General features: G+C 39.4%; 1 protein-coding gene across 1 annotated transcript in view; it reads left to right on the plus strand.

Moving 5' to 3' along the window:
- Positions 1-21,641, plus strand: part of ANKRD50 (ankyrin repeat domain containing 50) — a 62,184-nt gene that overhangs the window by 30,078 nt on the left and 10,465 nt on the right. Inside the window, exons 2-3 of the mRNA XM_072625019.1 lie at positions 2,680-2,906; positions 17,012-20,562. Of these exons, the coding sequence (XP_072481120.1) occupies positions 2,680-2,906; positions 17,012-20,559 (3,775 nt within the window). The 3' untranslated portion in view covers positions 20,560-20,562. The remainder of the gene's footprint in view (positions 1-2,679; positions 2,907-17,011; positions 20,563-21,641) is intronic.

Below are 21,641 nucleotides of genomic sequence, written 5' to 3' on the forward strand. Positions count from 1 at the left end.
AAGAACATTAGTTTTATTTGAACTGAATCTTGAAAGAAGCCAGAAGGCAAAAAGTGAGGAGGATGAGTTCTGGGCTTGGAAATCAACTAGTGAAGTGGAACAGAACTGGGAAGATGACATGTCCTCTTGTATGTGAGGGATAGGAAAAAAGGCAGGGTCACTAGATCATATGGTATGTGGAGAGGAGTAAAGTGTATGAAGACTGGAAAGGTAGGAAGGGACTAGTTTGTGAAGGGCTTTCAGTGCCTAACAGCATTGTGTATTTGATTCTAGAGGTAACAGGGAGTCACTGGAATTTAATGAGGAGGTGGGGTGATATAATCGATGCATTGGAGCAGGGGAAAATTTGAGGCTGGGAGGCCGATTGGCTTTTGTAATAGTCCAGATATGAAAGCCTGTACCAGTTGTGGCTGGCATTGTGAGGGTAGACACAAGAGTTGAAAGCAAGTTGGATGTATGGAATGAATGTGAGAGGAATGCAGCAGGACACAAAAGTCAGGACCCTGTGTGACTGGGAGGATGGTGGTGCTCTTGACAGTAATAGAGAAATTGGGATGAAGGGAGGGTTTGGGGTATGGAATAATGAGTTCTGTTTTGGACATGTTGGGTTAAAATGCCTATGAGTCATCTAATTTGAGATGTCCAAAAGGCAGTTTGGTGATATGAGACTGTAGTTCAGGAGAGAGGTTAGATTTGTGAATCATATACATAATTAAAGCCATAGGAGCTGATAAAATCACCAAGAGAGATTGTATAGAGGGAGAAGAAAAGAGGGCCTAGGATAGAGGGGGGATACCTGCAGTTAGTGTACTTGTCCAGGGTGAAGATCCAACACAATTGACTGAAGAAAGAGGTGTGGTGGGTTGACTCTGTACTGCTTTCTCCTCTCTCCAACCCCAAATGGTAGATCCATACCCTATGATCAGCCTTTTGGGTGACATGCTCATCTTGTATCATTAGACTTTAACCATGGGCCTCCCTTTTCACACCACCAGAAGGACCTGTTTCTACAGAAATATTCATAGCAGATTTTTTTTTGTGATGGTAAAGAATTGGAAATTGAGAGGATGCCCATCCATTGGGGAATGGCTGAATAAGTTGTGGTATATGATTGCTGGATACTGTTGTACTATAAGAAATGATGAGCAGGATGGTTCCAAAAGAACCTGAGAAGACTTACATGAACTGATGCAAAGTGAAGTGAGTAGAACCTGAGGCACATTATATACAATAACATCAACATTGTAAGGATGATAAACTGTGAAAGATTCAGCTGTTCTGATCAAACAGTGACCGAAGACAGTTCCAAAGGACCCATGACAAAAAAATGCTGTCCATCTCCAGTGAGAACTGATGAACTCTCAGTACAGATTGAAGCATATGCTTTTAACTTTTTTCATTTTATTTTTTGTCTGTGTTTTTTTTTGCAGCACAGCCAATATTGAAATAGATTTTTCATGACTTAATGTGGATAACCAATACCAAATTGCTTGCCTTTTCAAAGAGGGAGTGAGGCAGGATGGAGGGAGATAATTTGGAACTCAAAATTATTTTTTAAAAATGTTAATTTTTTTACATGTAGTTGCAAAATACTTAATGAAATAAAAATATATTTTAATAAAGAACTTAAGTGGTCCAAGGAACTAAGACTCAAACTCTTGGAATAACTTTCTAAGTCATAAAAACCAAATGTATAAGCAGCCAGGGCTTCTCAACCTTAATCCACTTCCATTGCTGGTTTCAGCATACCTTTCTGATCAGGTGTGCCATTATGGCAGATATGGAGTTCCCGTGCCCCAATGAACCAGCGCTGTATCTTTACTAAATCTCGTTTCCTACTATTCTTGAACAAACGTTTTTAAATTAAAGATTTTATGGTTTCTAAGTCTGAATTGAGACTGTTTTGAGCCAGCCCTAGCACAGAACACTTTGATTGTGACAGCTACCCTATTTCACTCTGTTGATGTGTGCAGTGTGTATGTGTGTGTGTGATCGGTGTATGCAGTGGATGAAATCACACAATAATATTTCATTAAAGCAGGGCCTGAGAGAGTTTCTGCTGAGGACTACTTTAGTAAGAGCAGTTCACATCTGTGTAATACTTTGAAGTTTCAAAGATACTTTTCTAATAGCCACGTTATTGCTACTGCAAGTGTCATTGTCCCCCTTTTACAGATGGAGAAAATGAGGCTCTGGAAGATGATGTGAATTTCCCACGGTCAGTAGCAACTGGCACGTGTCTTAGGCAGGATCAACTAGTTCAGCTAGTTCTGTACTTGTTCTTGAACTTAGTTTAAATTGCAGTATGTACTTAAAAGTATTAAAACTGCATTTCTTTTGAAAATTATTTTCTAATTCAGGTTCTTCAAATATAGGATCCTAGGATATTGGTATTGGTAGGGGATATAGTGATCATTTTATCTGTTCTTACTTTGTGGTCTACACTGACTGTCCTATTTGTTATGTTGAATTAGTTGAATTATGTTGTTGAAATGGTTGTTTCTGGAAATATGAAATACTTATTTTTAGCTAGAACACAAATCTTTGTATATTCATTCTTAAAATCTTTATTTTCTTCATTTTATAATTTATTTCATGCTAATAATTACGTAGTACTAACTTTGCATTAATTGAATAAGTATTAACAAAAAATGCTGATAGACCTCATGTCTTTTATAGGTGTGTTCTCCTTCCTCTTTTGGGAATGAAGCCGCCTCAACAGAGTCTGTATCTGCTTGTTGATTCCGTGGATGAAGGTTGTAATATTGCCGAAGGGGAACAGGCTTCAGGCTTATCTGGGACCGTGGCAGAGCTGTTAGCTGGTCACCATGAATTCTTCCCTCCTTGGCTGCTGCTTCTCTGCTCTGCTCGCAAACAGAGTAAGGCTGTTACCAAAATGTTTACAGGTGAGCAAATATGATTTGTAATGATCATATATGTGTTATAATTTCTTAATAATTTGAATTCAAAGTATTAATACTGATTTATTATGTATTTTATTAGTGCCAGATTTATTCTCTTGTACCTGACCTGGCACGTAAGGGCCTCCTTGGCCTCCTAAAGACTATATGAGTAGGACAGAAGCTTTGCTAGATCTTCCCAGGCTAGAGGAGCTTCAAGTTTGTAACCTGGCTAAATTCCTAGAGTTTTCTTACCAGTTTGGCCCCAGGGTAGCATAGTGTAAAGGGAAGAGTACTGAGATAGAAGTCATGATTCGTTTTAATCATCCAACTTAATTACTGACCCTGTGACCTTGAGCAAGTCACTGCCCTGTTCTGGGCCTCTCTTTCCTCATTTATTAAATGAAGAGGTTGGACGAGATCATCTCTCAGGTCCTTTTCAACCACAAATATATATTCTCAAGTAATGAAGTATGAACTTTTCATCCTCAGTAACTTTTGAAGATGATAATAGAGGAGTTTGTGACTGACATTGATGGAGAGACTATGAACACCAGCAAAGTACCCCTTAAAAGTACTAACAATTTTTATATGAACTGAGCACATAGGTACTTACTCATACCTATCCAGAAGTGTTGATGAATGCCTTTTCATAGAAGAAAGTACGTGTTCAAAAATGGTCTGCTATTCAGGGTGGAATCAGCTGTCATTTCTGTCTCATACCAGAGAGACAAGAAGAAGTCAACCAGTATTTGTTGAATGGCTGTTATGGGGGCTAAAAGCATTCATTGTGCTGGCAAGACACAAGAATTCCAAGACAAAAGTGCCTCAGTCTAGTTGGGTATGGAAGGTGGAAACCTGTGAAAAATTCAACAGTTGAAGATTTCAGTAAAACCTTATTAATTCATCTTGCATTCCTTTGGGGATTTTGAGTAGTTAGACTCATCATTAGACTGTGAACTTTCTGAGATCAGGGGCTAGGTTTTGTTCTGTTTTGTTATTTTTTGCTTTTGTTTTGCCTTTTTTTGGTGTCTGAATCACTTAGAATATTATGTGGCATGTAGTAGGCACTTAGGAAATGCTTGTTGACTGGCTATTGAGGGTATGAGTTGTTCATAATATCTTTTGAAGTAGTCAGTCAATAAGTTTTTATTAAGCAACTTCTCTGCAGCAGGCCCCCATCCCCACCCCAATACATACTAAAAGTTGTCTAGGAGAGCTCATGTGCGAAGGGATATAAAGTTTATTCTAGATCAAGGATTCCTGGCCCCGGAGTCTGGTGCCAGAGATTATTCCCTTTTTATGTACATTTTACCTGTTCAGAGTTGAGTGGTACTCTACAAAGATGTTTAAAGCGATGTTAGTAAACAGAAAATAATGGTTTATTATCCCATATTCATTTGCTTGTGACATTCTTACCATTAGTATGTGCTTTTGTTTGTTTCTTTCCAAAAGTGAGCCTTGAATAGATTTGGTATTCTTCTCTTAATCACTAAACCACAGTAGTATCATCATACATTTTATAATTGGATAACAAAATTAGCAGTATTGCTCTCTGACCCAGGTATTCTCTGATTAGATATGGAGAATAATATTTCATTACACCTTTCCAGAACTGTGTGTTGTCTCTCTCTTTTTATTGTTTCCTGGGACTTTCCCTTGTATTTGGTGTAGTGGAAAAAGGCCTATTTTATAATCCAACCATGAGACTGAATTAAAATCACACTTAGGTTACTCACTATTTGTGTGAACTTAGAAAAGACATTTAAACTTTCTGGACTTGGCTCTGCTCTTTGTTAAAGTAAGTAATTGGTCTTTGATCCATCAACAAGGATCTTTAAATGCCTGCTATCTGTATACCAGGCACAGTGCAAGGCTCTGAGTGTGCCAAAAACAAAATAAAGTCATTCTTGTCCTCCAGGATGTTCTGTCAGGGAAACATATACACATATAAGTTATGAATGCAGGATGATGGGAGGGAGACGCACTAGCAGCTAGGGAATCAGGAAAGACTTCATGTTGGAGGTCATGTTTCAGGTAGGTTTTAAAGGAAACTAGGAGTTTATTGGGGTGAGAGATGAGGAGGCGGAGGAATAGGTGCATTGTGGCTTTGGTGCAGTCTGCAAAGGAATAGAAATGGGAGATTGAATGTTGGGTGTAAGGAACAAGCAGAAAGAAGACAAGTTTGACTGAGGTGTTGGCCCTGTGAAAGAGAATAATTTATAATAAGTCAGAAAGGTAAATTGGAGTCAGATTGTGAAGAGCTTTGAATGAACAGAGACAATTGTATTGCCCTGAGGTAGTAAGTAGGTGGCCACTGGAATTTATTGAGCAGACAAGTGACATAGTTATATCTGTACTTCAGGAATATTAATTGGGCAGAGAAGTGACATAGTTAAATCTGTACTTCAGGAATATTAATTGAGCAGACAAGTGACATAGTTATATCTGTACTTCAGGAATATTAATTGGGCAGAGAGAGATTAGGGAACCGTTGCAGTGTCTGTGCGAGAGATAATATGGGTGTGGTTGTGCAAAGGGAGAAAAGGAGACAAATATCAGAGATGTTGTGGATCAAATAAGACTTGATGACTGAAGTAAACATGTGGTGAGGGAAGGTGAGGAATTGGCTGTAACTGAGCTTGCAAGTCTCCAGTATTGGATCTCCATTTTTAAATGTCCACTAGGCAATTGATGAAAAGGGATTGGAGGTCAGTAAAGATCAGCTAGATATACAGAGCTGAGAGACATTGGCCTGGAAAAAAATTGAATCCCTGGAAGCTAAAGAGTTCCCTGAAAGAGACTATAAAGAAAGTGGAGAAAAGGGCCTTAGGATCGACCTTTAGGTTGCACCCACAGTTAGGGTGTGGGACATGAAGGATGACAACAACAATGATGAAGATGATGACGATGATGACAGTGGGGCAGCAAAAGAGACTTGAAAAGTGGTGTCAGATAGATAGGATTCAAGTAAGAAGAAGCTTGAGCCTAGAAGACCAACCTGCAAGCTCTTGCAGTAGTCCAGGTATGAGGGGTTACCAGGGTGTTGGCAGTGTCCAGAGGAGAGATTTTAAGAAAGTAAGATCTATAGGACTTCTCCAGTGATTGGATATACAGAGAGTGAGGAAGTGAAGATGAAGTTTTGATGCTGTGTGACTAGGAGAATGGTGGGATTCTCAACAATAGTTAGGAAGAGAGAAAGGTTTCAGGGGAAAGATAATAATTTCTGTTTTAGATATATTGACTTTAAGATGGCCACTAAGCAGCTGGAGATGCAAGACTGGAGGCCAACAGAGAGGTCAGGGCTGCTTAAGTAGAACTGAGACTCATCAGCCCAGAAATGATTGAATTCATGAGGCCTGATGAGCTCTCCAAGTGAAATAGCACAGAGAGAGAGGAGATGAGAACACCCACCTTTATTAGGCAAGGTTTGCGTGAGGATAAATCAAAGGAAAATGAGCAGTGGCCCGATACGGAGGAGGGAGAAGCAGGATATAAAAATGTAGGGAGAAGAGAACATCAAAGAATTTAGCCCATCAGATTCTGGAGGTGGTCAGGACACTGGAGAATATGAGCATGCAAGAAACATCAAGGCAGACAAATCTGGTGAAACTTAGTGACAGTGACCGTTTTGAAGGCATTGAAGAATTTATTTATGTTTTTTCAAAATATCTGATAGCGGAAAGATACTGAATGATTGGGGAAAAAGCAAAACAAACAAACAAAAAAACAGATGGTATCCTTTCCCAAAAGAACAATAGTAATTACTGACTTTTGGATTACTTTCTCATCCCTGTAAATGTTTTTGTTTCCTTTTCACTTTTGTTAAATTTACTATAAATTTAATAGTAAGCATCTGTTAAGGTTAGTTACTGTTTATTTTTAAGTGTTTCATTGCATCATATATACATATATATATATAAAACAAACTTGACAGTTTGATATAAAGAAAGTGCTTTCTAAAATGGAAAGAACTATATAGTTGTAAGCTGATGGTAGGAAATGAGAGTTGTTTTTCAAATGATCCAAGAATTTTTTGGGATAAAAGAAAATGCATCTGTTCACTGAGCTCCTAGAAAATATCTGTTAGGTAGAAAATATCTGTGTCAAATTAAAAGAAAAAGCACAACTCAGAGCTGGAGGAGAGAGATAGGTTAGTAAAAGTGGTTTATTTGCCTCTCTTGTTTCACTGAGCTGACAGGGATATCATCAATGTAGTCAGTCACCAAGCTTTTGGAGTATGAGCTACTTAAGAACAGAAATTGTCTTGTTTTTTGACTTTGCCTAGGGAATGATGAGCCTGCCTCAGTCAGTAAAACAGGGCAGTTTCATAAAACTTACATGCTGGATCATGAGCATTGGGGTTGGACCTGGGAGTGGCCATTGAACTTCTGTTGTTTGGTTGTTTCACTTATGTCTAACTTTTCATGACCCCAGTTGGGGTTTTCTTGGCAAAGATACTGGAGTGGTTTGCCATTTCCTTCTCCAGCTCATTTTACAGATGAGAAAACTGAGGTATTCAGGGTTGTTAAGTGACTTGCCCCAGAATAACACAGCTCATAAATATCTGAGACTAGATTTGAACTCAGGGAGATGAGTCTTCCTGATTCTAAGCCCAGTGCACCACCTAGCTGTCTTTTTTTGTTGTTTCTTTTTTTATGTTTATTTGTTTATTTTTAGTTTTCAATATTCATTTCCACAAAATTTTGAGTTCCAGATTTTCTCCCCATTTCTCCCCTTCCCCCACCCCATAACGCCTTGCATTCTGATTACCCCTTCCCTCAATATGCCCTCCCTTCTATCGCACCCCTCCTTTCCCTTATTCCCATCTCCTCTATTTTCTTGTAGGGCAAGATAGATTTCTAGAACTCATTACCTGTATTTCTTATTTCCAAGTTGTATGCAAAAACAATTCTCAACATTTGTTCCTAAAACTTTGAGTTCCAGCTTCTCTCCCTTCCTCCCTCCCCACCCATCCCCGCTGAGAAGGCAAGCAATTCAATATAGGCTATATATGTATAATTTTGCAAAAGACTTCCATAATAGTCATGTTGTGAAAGACTATGTTTCCCTCCATCCTATCCTGCCCCCTATTTATTCTATTCTCTGTTTTGGCCTTGTTCCTCCCCAAAAGTGTTTACTTCTAATTATCCCCTCCTCTGATTTGCCCTACCTTCTGTCATCCCCCCACCCCACTTGTCCCCTTCTCCTCTACTTTCCTGTAGTGTAAGTTAGATTTTCATACCAAATTGAGTGTGTTATTCCCCTCCTTAAGCCAAATGTGATGAGAGTAAGCTTTACTTTTTCCCTCTCACCTCCTCCCTTTTCTCCTTCATTGAATAAGCTTATTCTTGCCTCTTTTATGAGAGATAATTTGCCCCATTCCATTTTTCCCTTTCTCCTCCCAATATATTCCTCTTACCCCTTAATTTTATTTTTGTAGATATCATCCCTTCTTATTCAACTCATCCTGTGCTCTCTGTATGTGTGTGTATACATATATATGTATACATGTATATATGTATGTATATATACATACGTGTGTCTGTGTGTGTGTGTGTATAATCCCTCCAACTATCCAAATACTGAGAAAAGTCTCAAGAGTTACAAATCTTATCTTTCCATGTAGGAATGTAAACAATTCAACTTTAGAAAGTCCCTTATGATTTTACTTTCCTGTCTACCTTTTCATGCTTTTCTTGATCCTTGTGTTTGAAAGTTAGATTTTCTATTCAGTACTTGTCTTTTCATCAAGAATGCTTCAAAAGTCCTCTATTTCATTGAATGACCATTTTTTCCCTTAAAGTATTATACTCAGTTTTGCTGAGTAGGTGATTCTTGGTTTTAATCCTAGTTCCTTTGACTTCTGGAATACCATATTCCAGGCCCTTTGATCCCTTAATATAGAAGCTGCTAGATCTTCTGTTATCCTGATTGTATTTCCACAATACTTGAATTGTTTCTTTCTAGCTGGTTGCAATTTTTTCTCCTTGACCTGGGAACTCTGGAATTTGGCTGCAGTATTCCTAGGAGTTTCTCTTTTCGAATCTCTTTCAGGAAGTGATTGATGGATTCTTTCAATATTTATTCTGCCCCCTGGTTCTAGAATATCAGGGTTCCTAGGGTGGCCACTCAGGGCTGAGATTCAGATCAGCCACTCAATTCCCCCAGGGGCTTTAGGTGGAGGGCTCCAAAAATGGACACTGCTACTGCAGTGGCTGCTGCTTGCAATCCAGACCACTGCCCTCCTGGGTGAAGGAGCCCTCCCACTGACCTTTGAAGCTCTCTGTAGTGTTTGTGGGTTGAGTGATCTGGGAACTGCTGCTGTCGCTGGCACCCTAAAGCCTCTTCTGGGTCCTGTCTCTGCTCCGCTGCGCAAGCCATGCTCTGCTCTGCACCCGGTGTGATAGACCTTTCCTGTTGGCCTTCCAGACTGTCTTGGGCTGGAAATCTTTCACTCTGTTGTTTTGTGGCTTCTGCTGCTCTAGAATTTGTTTAGAGTCATTTTTGACAGGTATTTTATGGACTATGTGGGGGTGCTTCTACAGGTCTGTCTTTCTACTTTGCCATCTTAGCTCCACCCACCACCTAGCTGTCTTATTGCATTTCTAGCCTGGGTGAAATTGGGAAATCCAGTCCCTTGTTAGACCTCTGAAGGAAAGGAAAATAGAATAGCAGTAATATGGTAGTAAGACTACATATCTCCTAAGGTCTCTTCTAGCCCTAAATCCATGATCTTTACACACACCCAACATATACGAGGTTAGTGATGAAAGTAAGAAAGCAGAACTTCATATGTTAATGGCACCAATCTGTATTCTCCCATCAAACATTGCTCAGTGTGGTGCAATTTACTTTCTTGCTGTTTGCATTGAGTTTTTATCCAAACTCACCTGTCTAAATACTCCCTCCCAATGAGGCCCTGGTTAGGTTTCCCCTTGTCCATATGGCAAGAAATAAACCTAGCTTTCCTATATATTGCATATTATAGACTTTGATAACAGATTTCCTACCATAAATTTAGTCACCAAAGGCAAATATCTCCCCCATAAGGTTGATTTACATATTTCTGAAACCTCTCTACTTTTATGTAATATTAATACTATCCTAGATATGCATGGCAGTATGATGTATAGAAAGAATACTGGTTTGAGGGTCAGGTTACTTAGTTCTAGATCCTGACCTGCCACTAGTTTTGTAATCTAAGAAAATCCTACTGACTTAAGATCATAGATTGAGAACTGGAAGGAAATACTTTAATACTGTGGATTTGGTATTTGTGGACCAGAGTTCCACTGCCAGCTCTTTCACTGAGTGACCTTGGGCACGGCTTTTAACATCTCTCCATTTTTCTTATCTCTGAAATGAAGGGGTTGGATTAGACTGACTCTAAGTTCCCTCTCAGCTCTAGGTCTTTGACCCTATTATCTTGTCTCACTTGCTGAATTTGCAAAAGTCTTGTTACTGCATGTGTGATGGAGATGTTAATGATACTTGTATTTATGCCACCTGCCTTACTGTGACGTAAGGCAAAATGATACGAAAGTATCTTGAAAGGTTGAGAGGACTAAACAAAGGTTTATTATTGGTGTTTATGCTGTTACTAACTTGAGCTTGCTTTAGAAGTTCATCTTCAGTAAGGATTTATTAAGTTCCTGCCCTTTGCCAGGCTGTGTGCCAGTGACTGTGACTGGAGATACAGAGACAGAAATGGGATAATCCTTCCACTCAAGGAGTGTGCATTATTTGGGGGGTAAGGCGTAAAGTGAATTTAGACAAGTAAATGTGAAATAAATGTTAAGTAAAGAAAAAAGTAATGGTGGGGTGAAAAGGGGGAGGACAGAGAACACTTAACAATCAGGGGAATTAGCTGAGTAAGGCCCTTATGGAGGAGGAGGTGGCATGTGGGCCCCAGCTTCTAAGCTGGGGAAGTGAAGAAGGAAGGCATTTCAGGCATGAGGGACAGTCTGGAGAGAAAGGGATTTGGAGAAAGGAGTGTCCATTATAGAAAATTGTGTGTGTGTGTGTCTGTGTGTGTGTGTACTGGACAGGAGGCATAATCAGTTTGGGGTAGATTATGAAGGGCTTTAAATGTCATAGGATCATTTATTTTATTCTGTGCTTCTATTCTAGAGGCAATAGAGTCATGGATGTTGCTTAAATAGGAAAGCAACATGGTCAGACATGTGCTGTAGGAAAATCAGTTTGGCAACTATATGGGGAGGTCAGAATGAATGCATAGCCGTTTAGTTGAATTGTTGCAGTGATCTATGCAAGAGATGATGTGAATCCAGCCAAGAGTGGTTGTGGAGTAAATGGAGAGGAGGTGCGGGCAAAACGTGCATGTGGAGCTCCCAAAACTTGTCAGCAATTTGGTATGAAGGGTAAAGGGGAAGGAGGAGGCAGAATTGATGTGGAGGTTGTAAACTTGGGTGATCCCCTGACAGAAATGGGGAATATAGGAAGAATGATGGATTAGGGTTAGGGTTAGGGGAGCTTATGATAAGGAGTTCTGATTTGGGTGGACATTCGATTGGAGATGACTGTGGGGTATCTGTGGCATTGTGCAGCAGGCAGGTAGTGGGTTATGCAGAACTGAGCTCAGAGAAGATAAGTAGTATATAGATGAGTAATCCATATGCATAGAAATGATATTTAATTTAAATGATATTTAATCTCATGGTAAGGTAAAAGGAAAAAAAATTTTGAATATAAGATTCACTGGAGATGATATACCATGCTCCTTAACCTGACTTTTTTTTGGGTTACTGACATCTTTTTATTGTTTTTAGTTAAGCTTTTATTTAGTATTCATTAATTGTCTTATAGTTATCCTAAATATATTGAATATGTGCTTTCTTTGTACGTATGAAACTGTGTGCATGTTATGCATGTTTTTTCTCCCTATAGAATATAAGGTTATTGATGGATCTTGAGGTGATTCTTGCAGAAGGTGGGTGTCCCTCAAGTCTCTGTAATGGGCCTTCTCTTCTAGAATTGGCCTTGGAGAACAATGAGTATTCTAACTCCACCACCTTGACCACCATCAGTCAAGGGCAGTGAGTGAAGGTACAGCCAGTAAAAGTGGAAATAATTGATGGAAGGAAGACCCTAGAATTGAGGGAGGTTGGGAAAGGCTTTCCGAGGTGAGAGTTTAACTGAAATTGAGGGAGTGCCCTGAAGGTAAAGGAGGTAGAAATGAGAACATTCTAGCTGTGGGGAATGACCTGGGAAGATGTCCTGAGCTGAAAGATGGAGGATCTTGTTTGTAAAATATCCTGGAGGCCAGTCACTGAATCAAAGAGTATGCGGGGGAGAGAAAGTTAGAAAAAGGTTGCAGAGGTAGGAGGAGGCCAAGGTGTAAAGGACATTAAATGCCAAATAGAGGATTTTCTATTTAATTCTGGAAGTGATAGGGAATCAGTGGAGTTTATTGAGTAGGGTGGACTGATATGGTCAGATCTGCACTGTGGGAAGATCCTTTTAAGACCCGAATCGAGGATGGCCTGGAGAAGGGAAAGACTTGAGGCAGGAAGACCAAACAGCACGGGCTTGAGAGGATGAGGGACCAGGCTGGGGAAGATGGGATGTGTCTACAAGTGCTGTGCTCCCCTTCAATTGCCTTCGTGAAATCAGAAGCAGCAGTTATATAAGCCTATAAAATTCTAGTGCCTAATAACATGGATATTTAAAAAAAAAACAACAAAAAAACAGGTGAGCTGACTTATCAGAGATGCATTCTTTTTTTGGAAATACCTAAATTTTGAAAAAAAATCTCAAGCTTAACAAATACAGAATGAAATGGACATTTCCATTTACATAATAGAATAGATAAATGGTTATTTGTGAAACTACAAATCCCTATCATGTAGAGTTGCTTTTCTTTTAAATTTCAAACATTCAGCCTGTCACTTTCAAATCTGTCCTGTTTGTGATTCTTTCTAGGTTTCTTTGCAGTGTATTTTATGTATTTATTTTTAATTTCGTAGTAAGCCTTTTTTCCATCCCTTTCCTCCTTTTCTCCCTCCCTTCCTTCCTTCCTTCGTTCCTTCCTTCCTTCCCTCTCTCCCTCCCTCACCCCCTACTCTGGCCCTGCATCTCCCCTTCCATTAAAGTAAAAAAAAAAATAAATAAAACCCTTGTAACACACATGTAGATATTTCATATGGGAGAAACACAAGAAAGTTCCATATAAATACAGTAAAAAAAAAAAAAGAAAAAACTAAACAAAGAACTCAACTCCTTCAATCAGCTGGGAAAGGCAAGGCTTTTATTCTTTAAAGAGAAAAAAAATTCTTACATTGGGTGATAGCAAACAGATATCTGGGGGGAGGGGTTAGTGATAATAAGGAACTAAAGATGAGTGGTGGAAGAGTCAGAAGAAGGACAAATTAAAAACCTGAATTAACATTTTCTGCATAAACAGTTGATATTACCTCATGAGCATGGTGGGGGGATGTAAAGGATTGGGTGAGAAGAAGAAAAACTAGCAGATTAGAGGAAGTCATAGAAGCAGTTCTACTCAGGCTGACTTTGAGGGAGAGGGAGAAGTGAGCTTTCAACCCCGAGGATGTGGAACCAGATGGGGAGAACATCGGAAGGCAGGTGTATGACAGAAAGTAGTTAGAGGAATGTTTCATCCTAGGTTGGGGGTAGGGGGGTGGGCTTAGGGTCTGAAAGCACTTTCATAATTATTTTGTGTTGGGACAGGCCCTTACAAGCACCAAAGCAGATGTAAGCCATAGGAACTTGGTAAAACCTTACTTGTCGAATTTGTTTAATTATGTGTTTGGAGGTGAATGTAATCTTCAGGCCCACCTGCTATGGAATGTTTGTGCTCTCATGAAAAGCTATTAATTTGGAGTCTCTTAACAACTGTGCCTAATGAACAATTGCTGATCTTTAACTGCTTGATTTCATGAGCTCCCCAATCACCCTGCTGAGTTGAGGACCTTTGGAGACATCTCAGCAGCACTTCCATTTGGGCCCCCTTCTCCACATTAGAGGGCACAGATTACTTCTTTGATTGGAGATGCTTCTGAAAAAGACAGTTTGGAACTTGGGTGGATTGGCTTCAAGCTGCCCTACTTAGTGATCTAAAAAAATGAGCTCTCAATATTTTTCCTGTCTTCTGGAATTCAGTAAGGATATCCTGGAAGGGCATCTTGTCCATCCCTCTCCTACCCCAGGAATGTCATCTTGTGGCAGAAACACATGGCAGAGATAGACATGTGCTTACATGTAGCCTGAGAGAATAGTTCCAAACTCTAACCTACTGTGGAGGGGGTTGAGGAGTGAGGGATGGGACTTTGAATTCCCTGTGGAGTGTGTCAGTCTGAAATCTAACCTTGTAGGCCGAGAATGGAGATTTCCTGAGCTTCACCTCCTTGTAGGAAATAACCAGTCTCAAGATTTCCCAAGATGGAAAGAGAAAGGGCTTTCCTAATTGACCAGCCTGTTTGGAGAAAGAAGTAGAACACATACAGTTACTTCATTTCATTCTGCCTGGAGAACAAAGCCCTTAGTTACTTGAACAGTATAGGTCTGATAGGAAAGAGGGCATAGCTTGTCCAGCATTTCCCAAAATAGGCTTCTTTTGTGGGTTTTGGGGGAGAGGCAGACTTCAGAGTGGATATTAGCACCTTTGTACAAATCCACCATGGATAACATCTTAAAAAATACTCATAAACAAATGCAAAAAATGAGACTCAGATCCCAGCCACCTTCCTCCTAGCCTTAGCCCTTTGCTCCAGGGCAAAGGCTCTTTTCTCATCTCCTATTCCTCAGAATTCTTACTGCACTGTTTCCTCTCCTCCTATTCCACAGGAAGAATGACTTTTCTCGTTGCCAAGGATATTAGTAGTGTTAGAGTGAGTCTCTCAAAAAGAGGTTTCTGAGAAAGTTTTCTGAGAAAGAGTTTTCTGAGAAAGTTTCCCAGTCCCCTTTCCCAGGGCTATTGGTCCGTCTGCTTACATTTTACAATTTCTGTTTATTGGTGGTTGTGAATCCCCTTTGCTTTTAGTACCTAAGTATTAAAAGTACTTGTAAAATAAAGGCTATTCTGTACCTAATAGGTATGTGCTCCCTTGTGTGCTTATTCTATATGCACTGAAAGGGGCCTCCTCTACCCATATTTGGTGTAAACACAACCTCCCTCCCAAGTATGTCAGGTATTCCTAGAGTAACTCCAAGTAGGAACAAGCCACAGAGAAGTGACCCTGGAGTCTACCTCAGAGTGCCCTGGGGCTTGTCATAGTTGTCATGACCATGTGTGGGTTATTTCTCTCCAGGGCAAGGACTGTTCCGTTTTTTTCTTTCTCTCTCCAGGACGTGGCACTGAATGCTTAATAGATGCTTAATAGTGGGGCTCCCAAGGTTTTGCTTAGGTAGGTGTCTCAGGAAACTTCTGTCTCTCTGTCTCTGTCTCTCTCTCTGTCTCTCATGTTCCCACACACCCATTGAGAAATCAAGCAGAATATCAATTATACTGTGAAGTCATGCAAAATTAGCTGTGGGTAATTATGAACTTGAAACAAAGTTGGGGAATAACTATGTAACAGCTGTTTATGTGGATGGAGGAAGATATCATTGTTTTATTATTGTTATTATTATCATTATGTTTTAAGAAACTGATTCAGAGAAATAAGGGAAGACTTGTGTGGACAGATAACAGAGTGAAGTGAGAACCAGGAGAACCACACACAGTGACTTCAGTGCTGTGAAGGAAGCTGTCACTACAAGGAGGTTAAATGCTGATTCATCCTACTTACCATTCCTGGCCCTACTGAACTGATGATGAAATAAACTTACCTCCTTCCTTTCAGCTGAGAGTGGAAAACTGTCCATGTGTTTTGTAACATACTGGTTTTTGACGAAATATTTTTGGGTTTTTGCTTAAATATTTTTTTTACTTAAATTTCTTTGTCATAAGAAAGTGTTATTGGACAGTAGTTAAGGGAAAATTGACTGTGTTCTAAAAAACAAAAGATAACAATAAACAAAAAGAAAAATCAGTTTATAACAATATGAAAACATTTTTATACAGTGAATACTGGATACTGAAAACATTACTAATTCTAAGTATAGAATGCCAGCTTTTTTTTCCTTTGTAGCACATATTATCTGATAATTTTAGTTAGCCACGTCTCTTACTTACCAGTGTTTTGACCTTAAGGGGAAAAGGTATTCTTTTTTTTTTGTAGACTGTTTAGAAAAAGAGGAATTGGAAATGATATATTTTAAATTTGTTGATTCATAATTTAATAAGACATACTTATTTTAGAATTCCCATGGAGCTATGCTTTCATTAGTGGGCATACTCTTCTATCAGTTTAGATTTTAGTAACAAATATGGAAATTATGTTAATGTAATTAGAGTAAGTTAGATCTTACATGGTTAATTTTGCTCTCTGAAAGTCAAGGATTTTGATTTGATTGTCCAATTAAATATGGTTACTTTAAAGGCAATTAAAATTGATACATTGGGTAAATGAGAAATGTTTTCAAAAATAGCTTCAAATTAGTGAACATTCAAAATTGTTCCAAAAATTGTAATATAATTTATTAGTATAGAAATGCATAGTGTATGGACACAAAGTTTCTATTGGCTTCTCCAATATTTCACCTAAAAATTGGGAATTTCAAAGTCTAGACTTTTTTTTATCTTGAATGTGTTCCTGACAACCCATATGTTGTTGCCTGTTTTAATTCTGCTGTGTGCCTCTCATTTTGTATACTATTTAATACAGAGAATGGATACTGTGCCAAGACCAGGAGCCTATTCCATGCTGGTAAGACAGACTTGCTTAGATAATACATTGTAAAGTAAATGAAAATATTTCAACAGGAATTAGTAATTACTCACCAAAAGCAAGCAACTCTCAGACCAATTTCTGTATTTATAAGAATGCATCGATACTCTTCATTTTCAACTTTTGTCTTGAGTGAAGTTCAGAACTTTCTAACATGGTTTTCTTCATTAATTTAGTTAATTTGCTTTTGTATAGGATTTATATCCCTTTACTAATGCTTCTCTGATACTGTAATAATTATTCAGGCTTGATAAAGTACTCTTTGACACCTCTCTCTCTCTCTCCCTGTCTTTTCTCTAGGCTTTCGAAAAATAAGTCTCGATGATCTTCGGAAGGCTTACATTGTGAAGGATGTTCAACAGTACATTCTCCATCGTTTAGATCAAGAAGAAGCCTTGAGACAGCACCTCACAAAGGAAACTGCAGAAATGTTGAATCAGCTTCATATCAAAAGTAGTGGGTGTTTTCTTTATCTAGAACGAGTTCTAGATGGAGTTGTGGAAAATTTTATTATGCTAAGAGAAATTCGTGATATCCCTGGAACTCTCAATGGACTATACCTCTGGCTCTGTCAAAGACTTTTTGTGAGGAAACAGTTTGCAAAAGTTCAACCTATTCTGAATGTAATTCTTGCAGCATGCCGACCACTAACCATAACAGAATTATATCATGCAGTATGGACCAAAAATATGGCATTGACCATTGAAGATTTCCAGCGCAAATTAGATGTACTCTCAAAAGTTCTTGTTGATGGACTAGGAAACACTAAGATATTGTTTCATTATAGTTTTGCAGAGTGGCTACTGGATGTCAAACATTGCACGCAGAAATATTTATGTAATGCAGCAGAGGGACACAGAATGCTTGCAATGAGTTATACCTGTCAAGCAAAAGATTTAACTCCTTTAGAAGCTCAAGAATTTGCATTACATTTGATTAATTCAAACTTACAGTTAGAGACTTCTGAGTTAGCTCTCTGGATGATATGGAATGGTACACCTGTCAGAGATTCTTTGTCTACTTTAATCCCCAAAGAGCAGGAAGTCCTCCAGTTGTTGGTTAAAGCAGGTGCCCATGTCCACAGTGAAGATGATCGTACATCTTGTATCGTCCGGCAAGCCTTAGAAAGGGAAGATTCTATTCGAACCTTATTAGATAATGGAGCTTCTGTAAACCAGTGTGATTCAAATGGGAGAACTTTGTTGGCTAATGCTGCATATAGTGGCAATCTTGATGTTGTTAATTTACTCATTTCCAGGGGAGCAGATTTGGAGATTGAAGATGCTCATGGACAGACAGCACTGACTCTAGCTGCTCGACAAGGACATACCAAGGTGGTTAACTGTTTGATTGGCTGTGGAGCTAATATTAATCACAATGATCACGATGGCTGGACAGCATTACGATCTGCTGCTTGGGGAGGTCACACTGAGGTCGTTTCTGCGCTTCTTTATGCTGGGGTCAAAGTCGATTGTGCTGATGCTGATAGTCGAACAGCCTTGAGAGCGGCAGCCTGGGGAGGGCATGAAGATATTGTGCTGAACTTACTTCAGCATGGTGCTGAAGTTAACAAAGCTGATAATGAAGGGAGAACTGCTTTGATAGCAGCAGCATACATGGGACACAGAGAGATTGTGGAGCACTTGCTGGACCATGGGGCAGAAGTGAATCATGAGGACGTGGATGGGAGGACTGCTCTGTCTGTGGCTGCACTTTGTGTTCCTGCCAGTAAAGGGCATGCATCAGTTGTTAGTCTTTTAATTGATCGTGGTGCTGAAGTGGATCACTGTGATAAAGATGGCATGACTCCCTTGCTGGTAGCTGCCTATGAAGGACATGTAGATGTTGTTGACTTGCTTCTAGAAGGGGGAGCAGATGTGGATCATACAGATAACAATGGTCGAACACCCCTTTTAGCAGCCGCTTCTATGGGTCATGCTTCAGTAGTAAACACACTTTTATTCTGGGGTGCTGCTATTGATAGCATTGATAGTGAAGGTAGGACAGTTCTCAGCATAGCTTCAGCACAAGGAAATGTTGAGGTGGTACGAACTCTGCTGGACAGAGGCTTAGATGAAAATCACCGAGATGATGCAGGATGGACACCACTGCACATGGCAGCTTTTGAAGGTCACAGGTTAATATGTGAAGCACTTATTGAGCAGGGAGCCAGAACAAATGAAATCGATAATGATGGCCGTATACCTTTCATCTTAGCTTCCCAAGAGGGACATTATGATTGTGTACAGATATTACTGGAAAATAAATCTAACATTGATCAAAGAGGATATGATGGAAGGAATTCCTTGCGGGTTGCTGCTTTAGAAGGCCACAGGGACATCGTTGAACTACTTTTCAGCCATGGAGCTGATGTTGACTACAAAGACGCTGATGGCCGACCCACACTTTACATCTTGGCACTTGAAAACCAGCTTACCATGGCTGAGTACTTTTTAGAAAATGGTGCAAATGTGGAAGCAAGTGATGCAGAAGGGAGGACAGCACTCCATGTTTCCTGCTGGCAGGGCCATTTGGAAATGGTGCGACTTCTGATGACGTACCATGCCGATATTAATGCTGCAGACAATGAAAAGCGTTCTGCTCTGCAGTCTGCAGCCTGGCAGGGCCATGTAAAGGTGGTTCAGGTTTTGATTGAACATGGCGCTGTTGTTGACCACACATGTAACCAAGGTGCCACTGCACTCTGCATTGCTGCTCAGGAAGGACACATTGATGCTGTGCAGGTATTACTAGAACACGGTGCTGACCCAAACCATGCAGATCAATTTGGACGTACTGCTATGCGGGTTGCTGCCAAAAATGGACATTCCCAGATAATTAAATTATTAGAAAAATACGGTGCATCTAGTTTAAATGGTTGCTCACCATCTCCTGTTCATACAATGGAGCAAAAGCCGTTGCAGTCAGTATCCTCAAAAATGCAGTCTTTAACAATAAAATCAAATAGTTCTGGGAGTACTGGTGGAGGAGATATGCAGCCTACATTGCGTAGCTTGTCTAATGGGCCAACTCATGCTTTCAGCTCTCCTTCAGAATCCCCAGATTCCACAGTTGATCGCCAGAAATCATCACTGTCAAATAATTCCCTAAAAAGCTCCAAAAATTCTTCTTTAAGAACTACTTCCTCTACAGCGACTGCTCAGACAGTCCCCATTGATAGCTTCCACAATATGTCCTTTACGGAGCAGATACAGCAGCATTCATTACCACGAAGCCGAAGTAGACAGTCAATTGTTTCCCCATCTTCTACAACACAATCCTTAGGACAGAGTCATAATTCACCAAGTAGTGAGTTTGAGTGGAGTCAAGTAAAGCCCAGTTTGAAATCAACTAAAGCAAATAAGGGGGGGAAATCAGAAAATTCTAGCAAATCTAGTTCTGCTGGGAGAAAACCTAAACTTAGCAATTCTTCACAGCCAAAAGTTTTAGAATATGAAATGACTCAGTTTGATAAAAGGGTACCTGTTGCCAAATCTGGGACTAGTACACCACTTAAGCAGATGCCAACAGATTCACAGTGTAAAATTATGGTTCCTCCAGCTCAGCAGGAAGTTGGGCGAGCTCAGCAGCAGTTTCTAATTCATCAACAAAGTGGTGAACAGAAGAAGAGAAATGGAATAATGACCAATCCAAATTACCACCTACAAAACAATCAGGTTTTCCTTGGTCGGGTTTCGGTCCCACGAACAATACAGGACAGAGGGCATCAGGAAGTTCTGGAAGGCTATCCTTCTGCAGAGACAGAGTTAAGCCTTAAGCAAGCCCTGAAGCTTCAGATTGATGGTTCTGATCCAAGTTTCAACTACAAAAAGGAAACACCCTTATAAAAGGTAAATATCAGTATCAATATGATTGTAAATGAAGAGGGTCTTTGAAAACATTCAGTGGGACCTGTTCTCATCTCTCTTTGGAGAGGACACCTAATGTGTTGTGACAGGGTATATACTTTGACATTTTTGGTTTGAGCTGTAGCATGCAGTTAAATAGCTGTTAGAATAAGTTGGCTCAATGGGGTCATCTATAAGTAGGCTATGAAACAGATAAAGTTATTTTTAAAGATGGAAAAAATGTATACTTTGGCTTTCAGATGCATTCATTACTGCATATTCAAATATTTATAAGCTTAAGCATCCTGGGAAGGCTCTGTGAATTTGAATCTGTGATTTTATCAGCATAGGAAATGTCCCTTTACCCAAGACACATCAGTCCACATCTGTTCTTCATTTTATAGAATCTTTGGGACATCATTCTTGGGGTATTGAGAAGTTAAGCGATTTGCCCAGAGACTTTTAAGCCTTTTTTTGATATTATTTAATTATAAAAAGTCTCTGCTCTCTTAGCTTCAGTGTTGAATATAAGTAATTCAGTGTTGAATGTAAGTAATACCTCTGCCAATATCCTACCGTGAGAAGGCCTCATCGGCATGACAGTTGTAGGGGCCTGAACTTTTTGGCCATAGTGACAAATGCAATCCATTTACTAAATCACAAAGACCTTTCAGCCTGCCTTAGAGATAGGAATATAATATCCACACATGTGAAATTACAGATTCAACACGGTACGATAAATAAAATGCTTATAATTTTCAGCTTTTATTTTTTAAATCTAAAGATATCTACAAAAAATACTATGACAGTTTTCATTACTTTGAGTTTACTTTCTCTCTGTAGAAGTGCATATTTATCAAACTTCTCAAGGAAACGTTCATATATTATTAGATGGATATTTCACTTTTTAAAAGAAGCTTTATATAGTATTTAAAGGCTTTGAATAACTATATGATTCTGTGTATTGTGTAACCAATTTATTAGTTGTCTTACGTACAGCAGTACTTTAAGGAAACCTTATATTTCAAAGAAAAAATGTTTTGACTTTTTAAGTTAAACATAATTTACCAGTCAAAAGGCAT

Source organism: Notamacropus eugenii, chromosome 7 (assembly GCF_028372415.1).
Source record: "Notamacropus eugenii isolate mMacEug1 chromosome 7, mMacEug1.pri_v2, whole genome shotgun sequence".
Lineage (NCBI taxonomy): Eukaryota > Metazoa > Chordata > Mammalia > Diprotodontia > Macropodidae > Notamacropus > Notamacropus eugenii.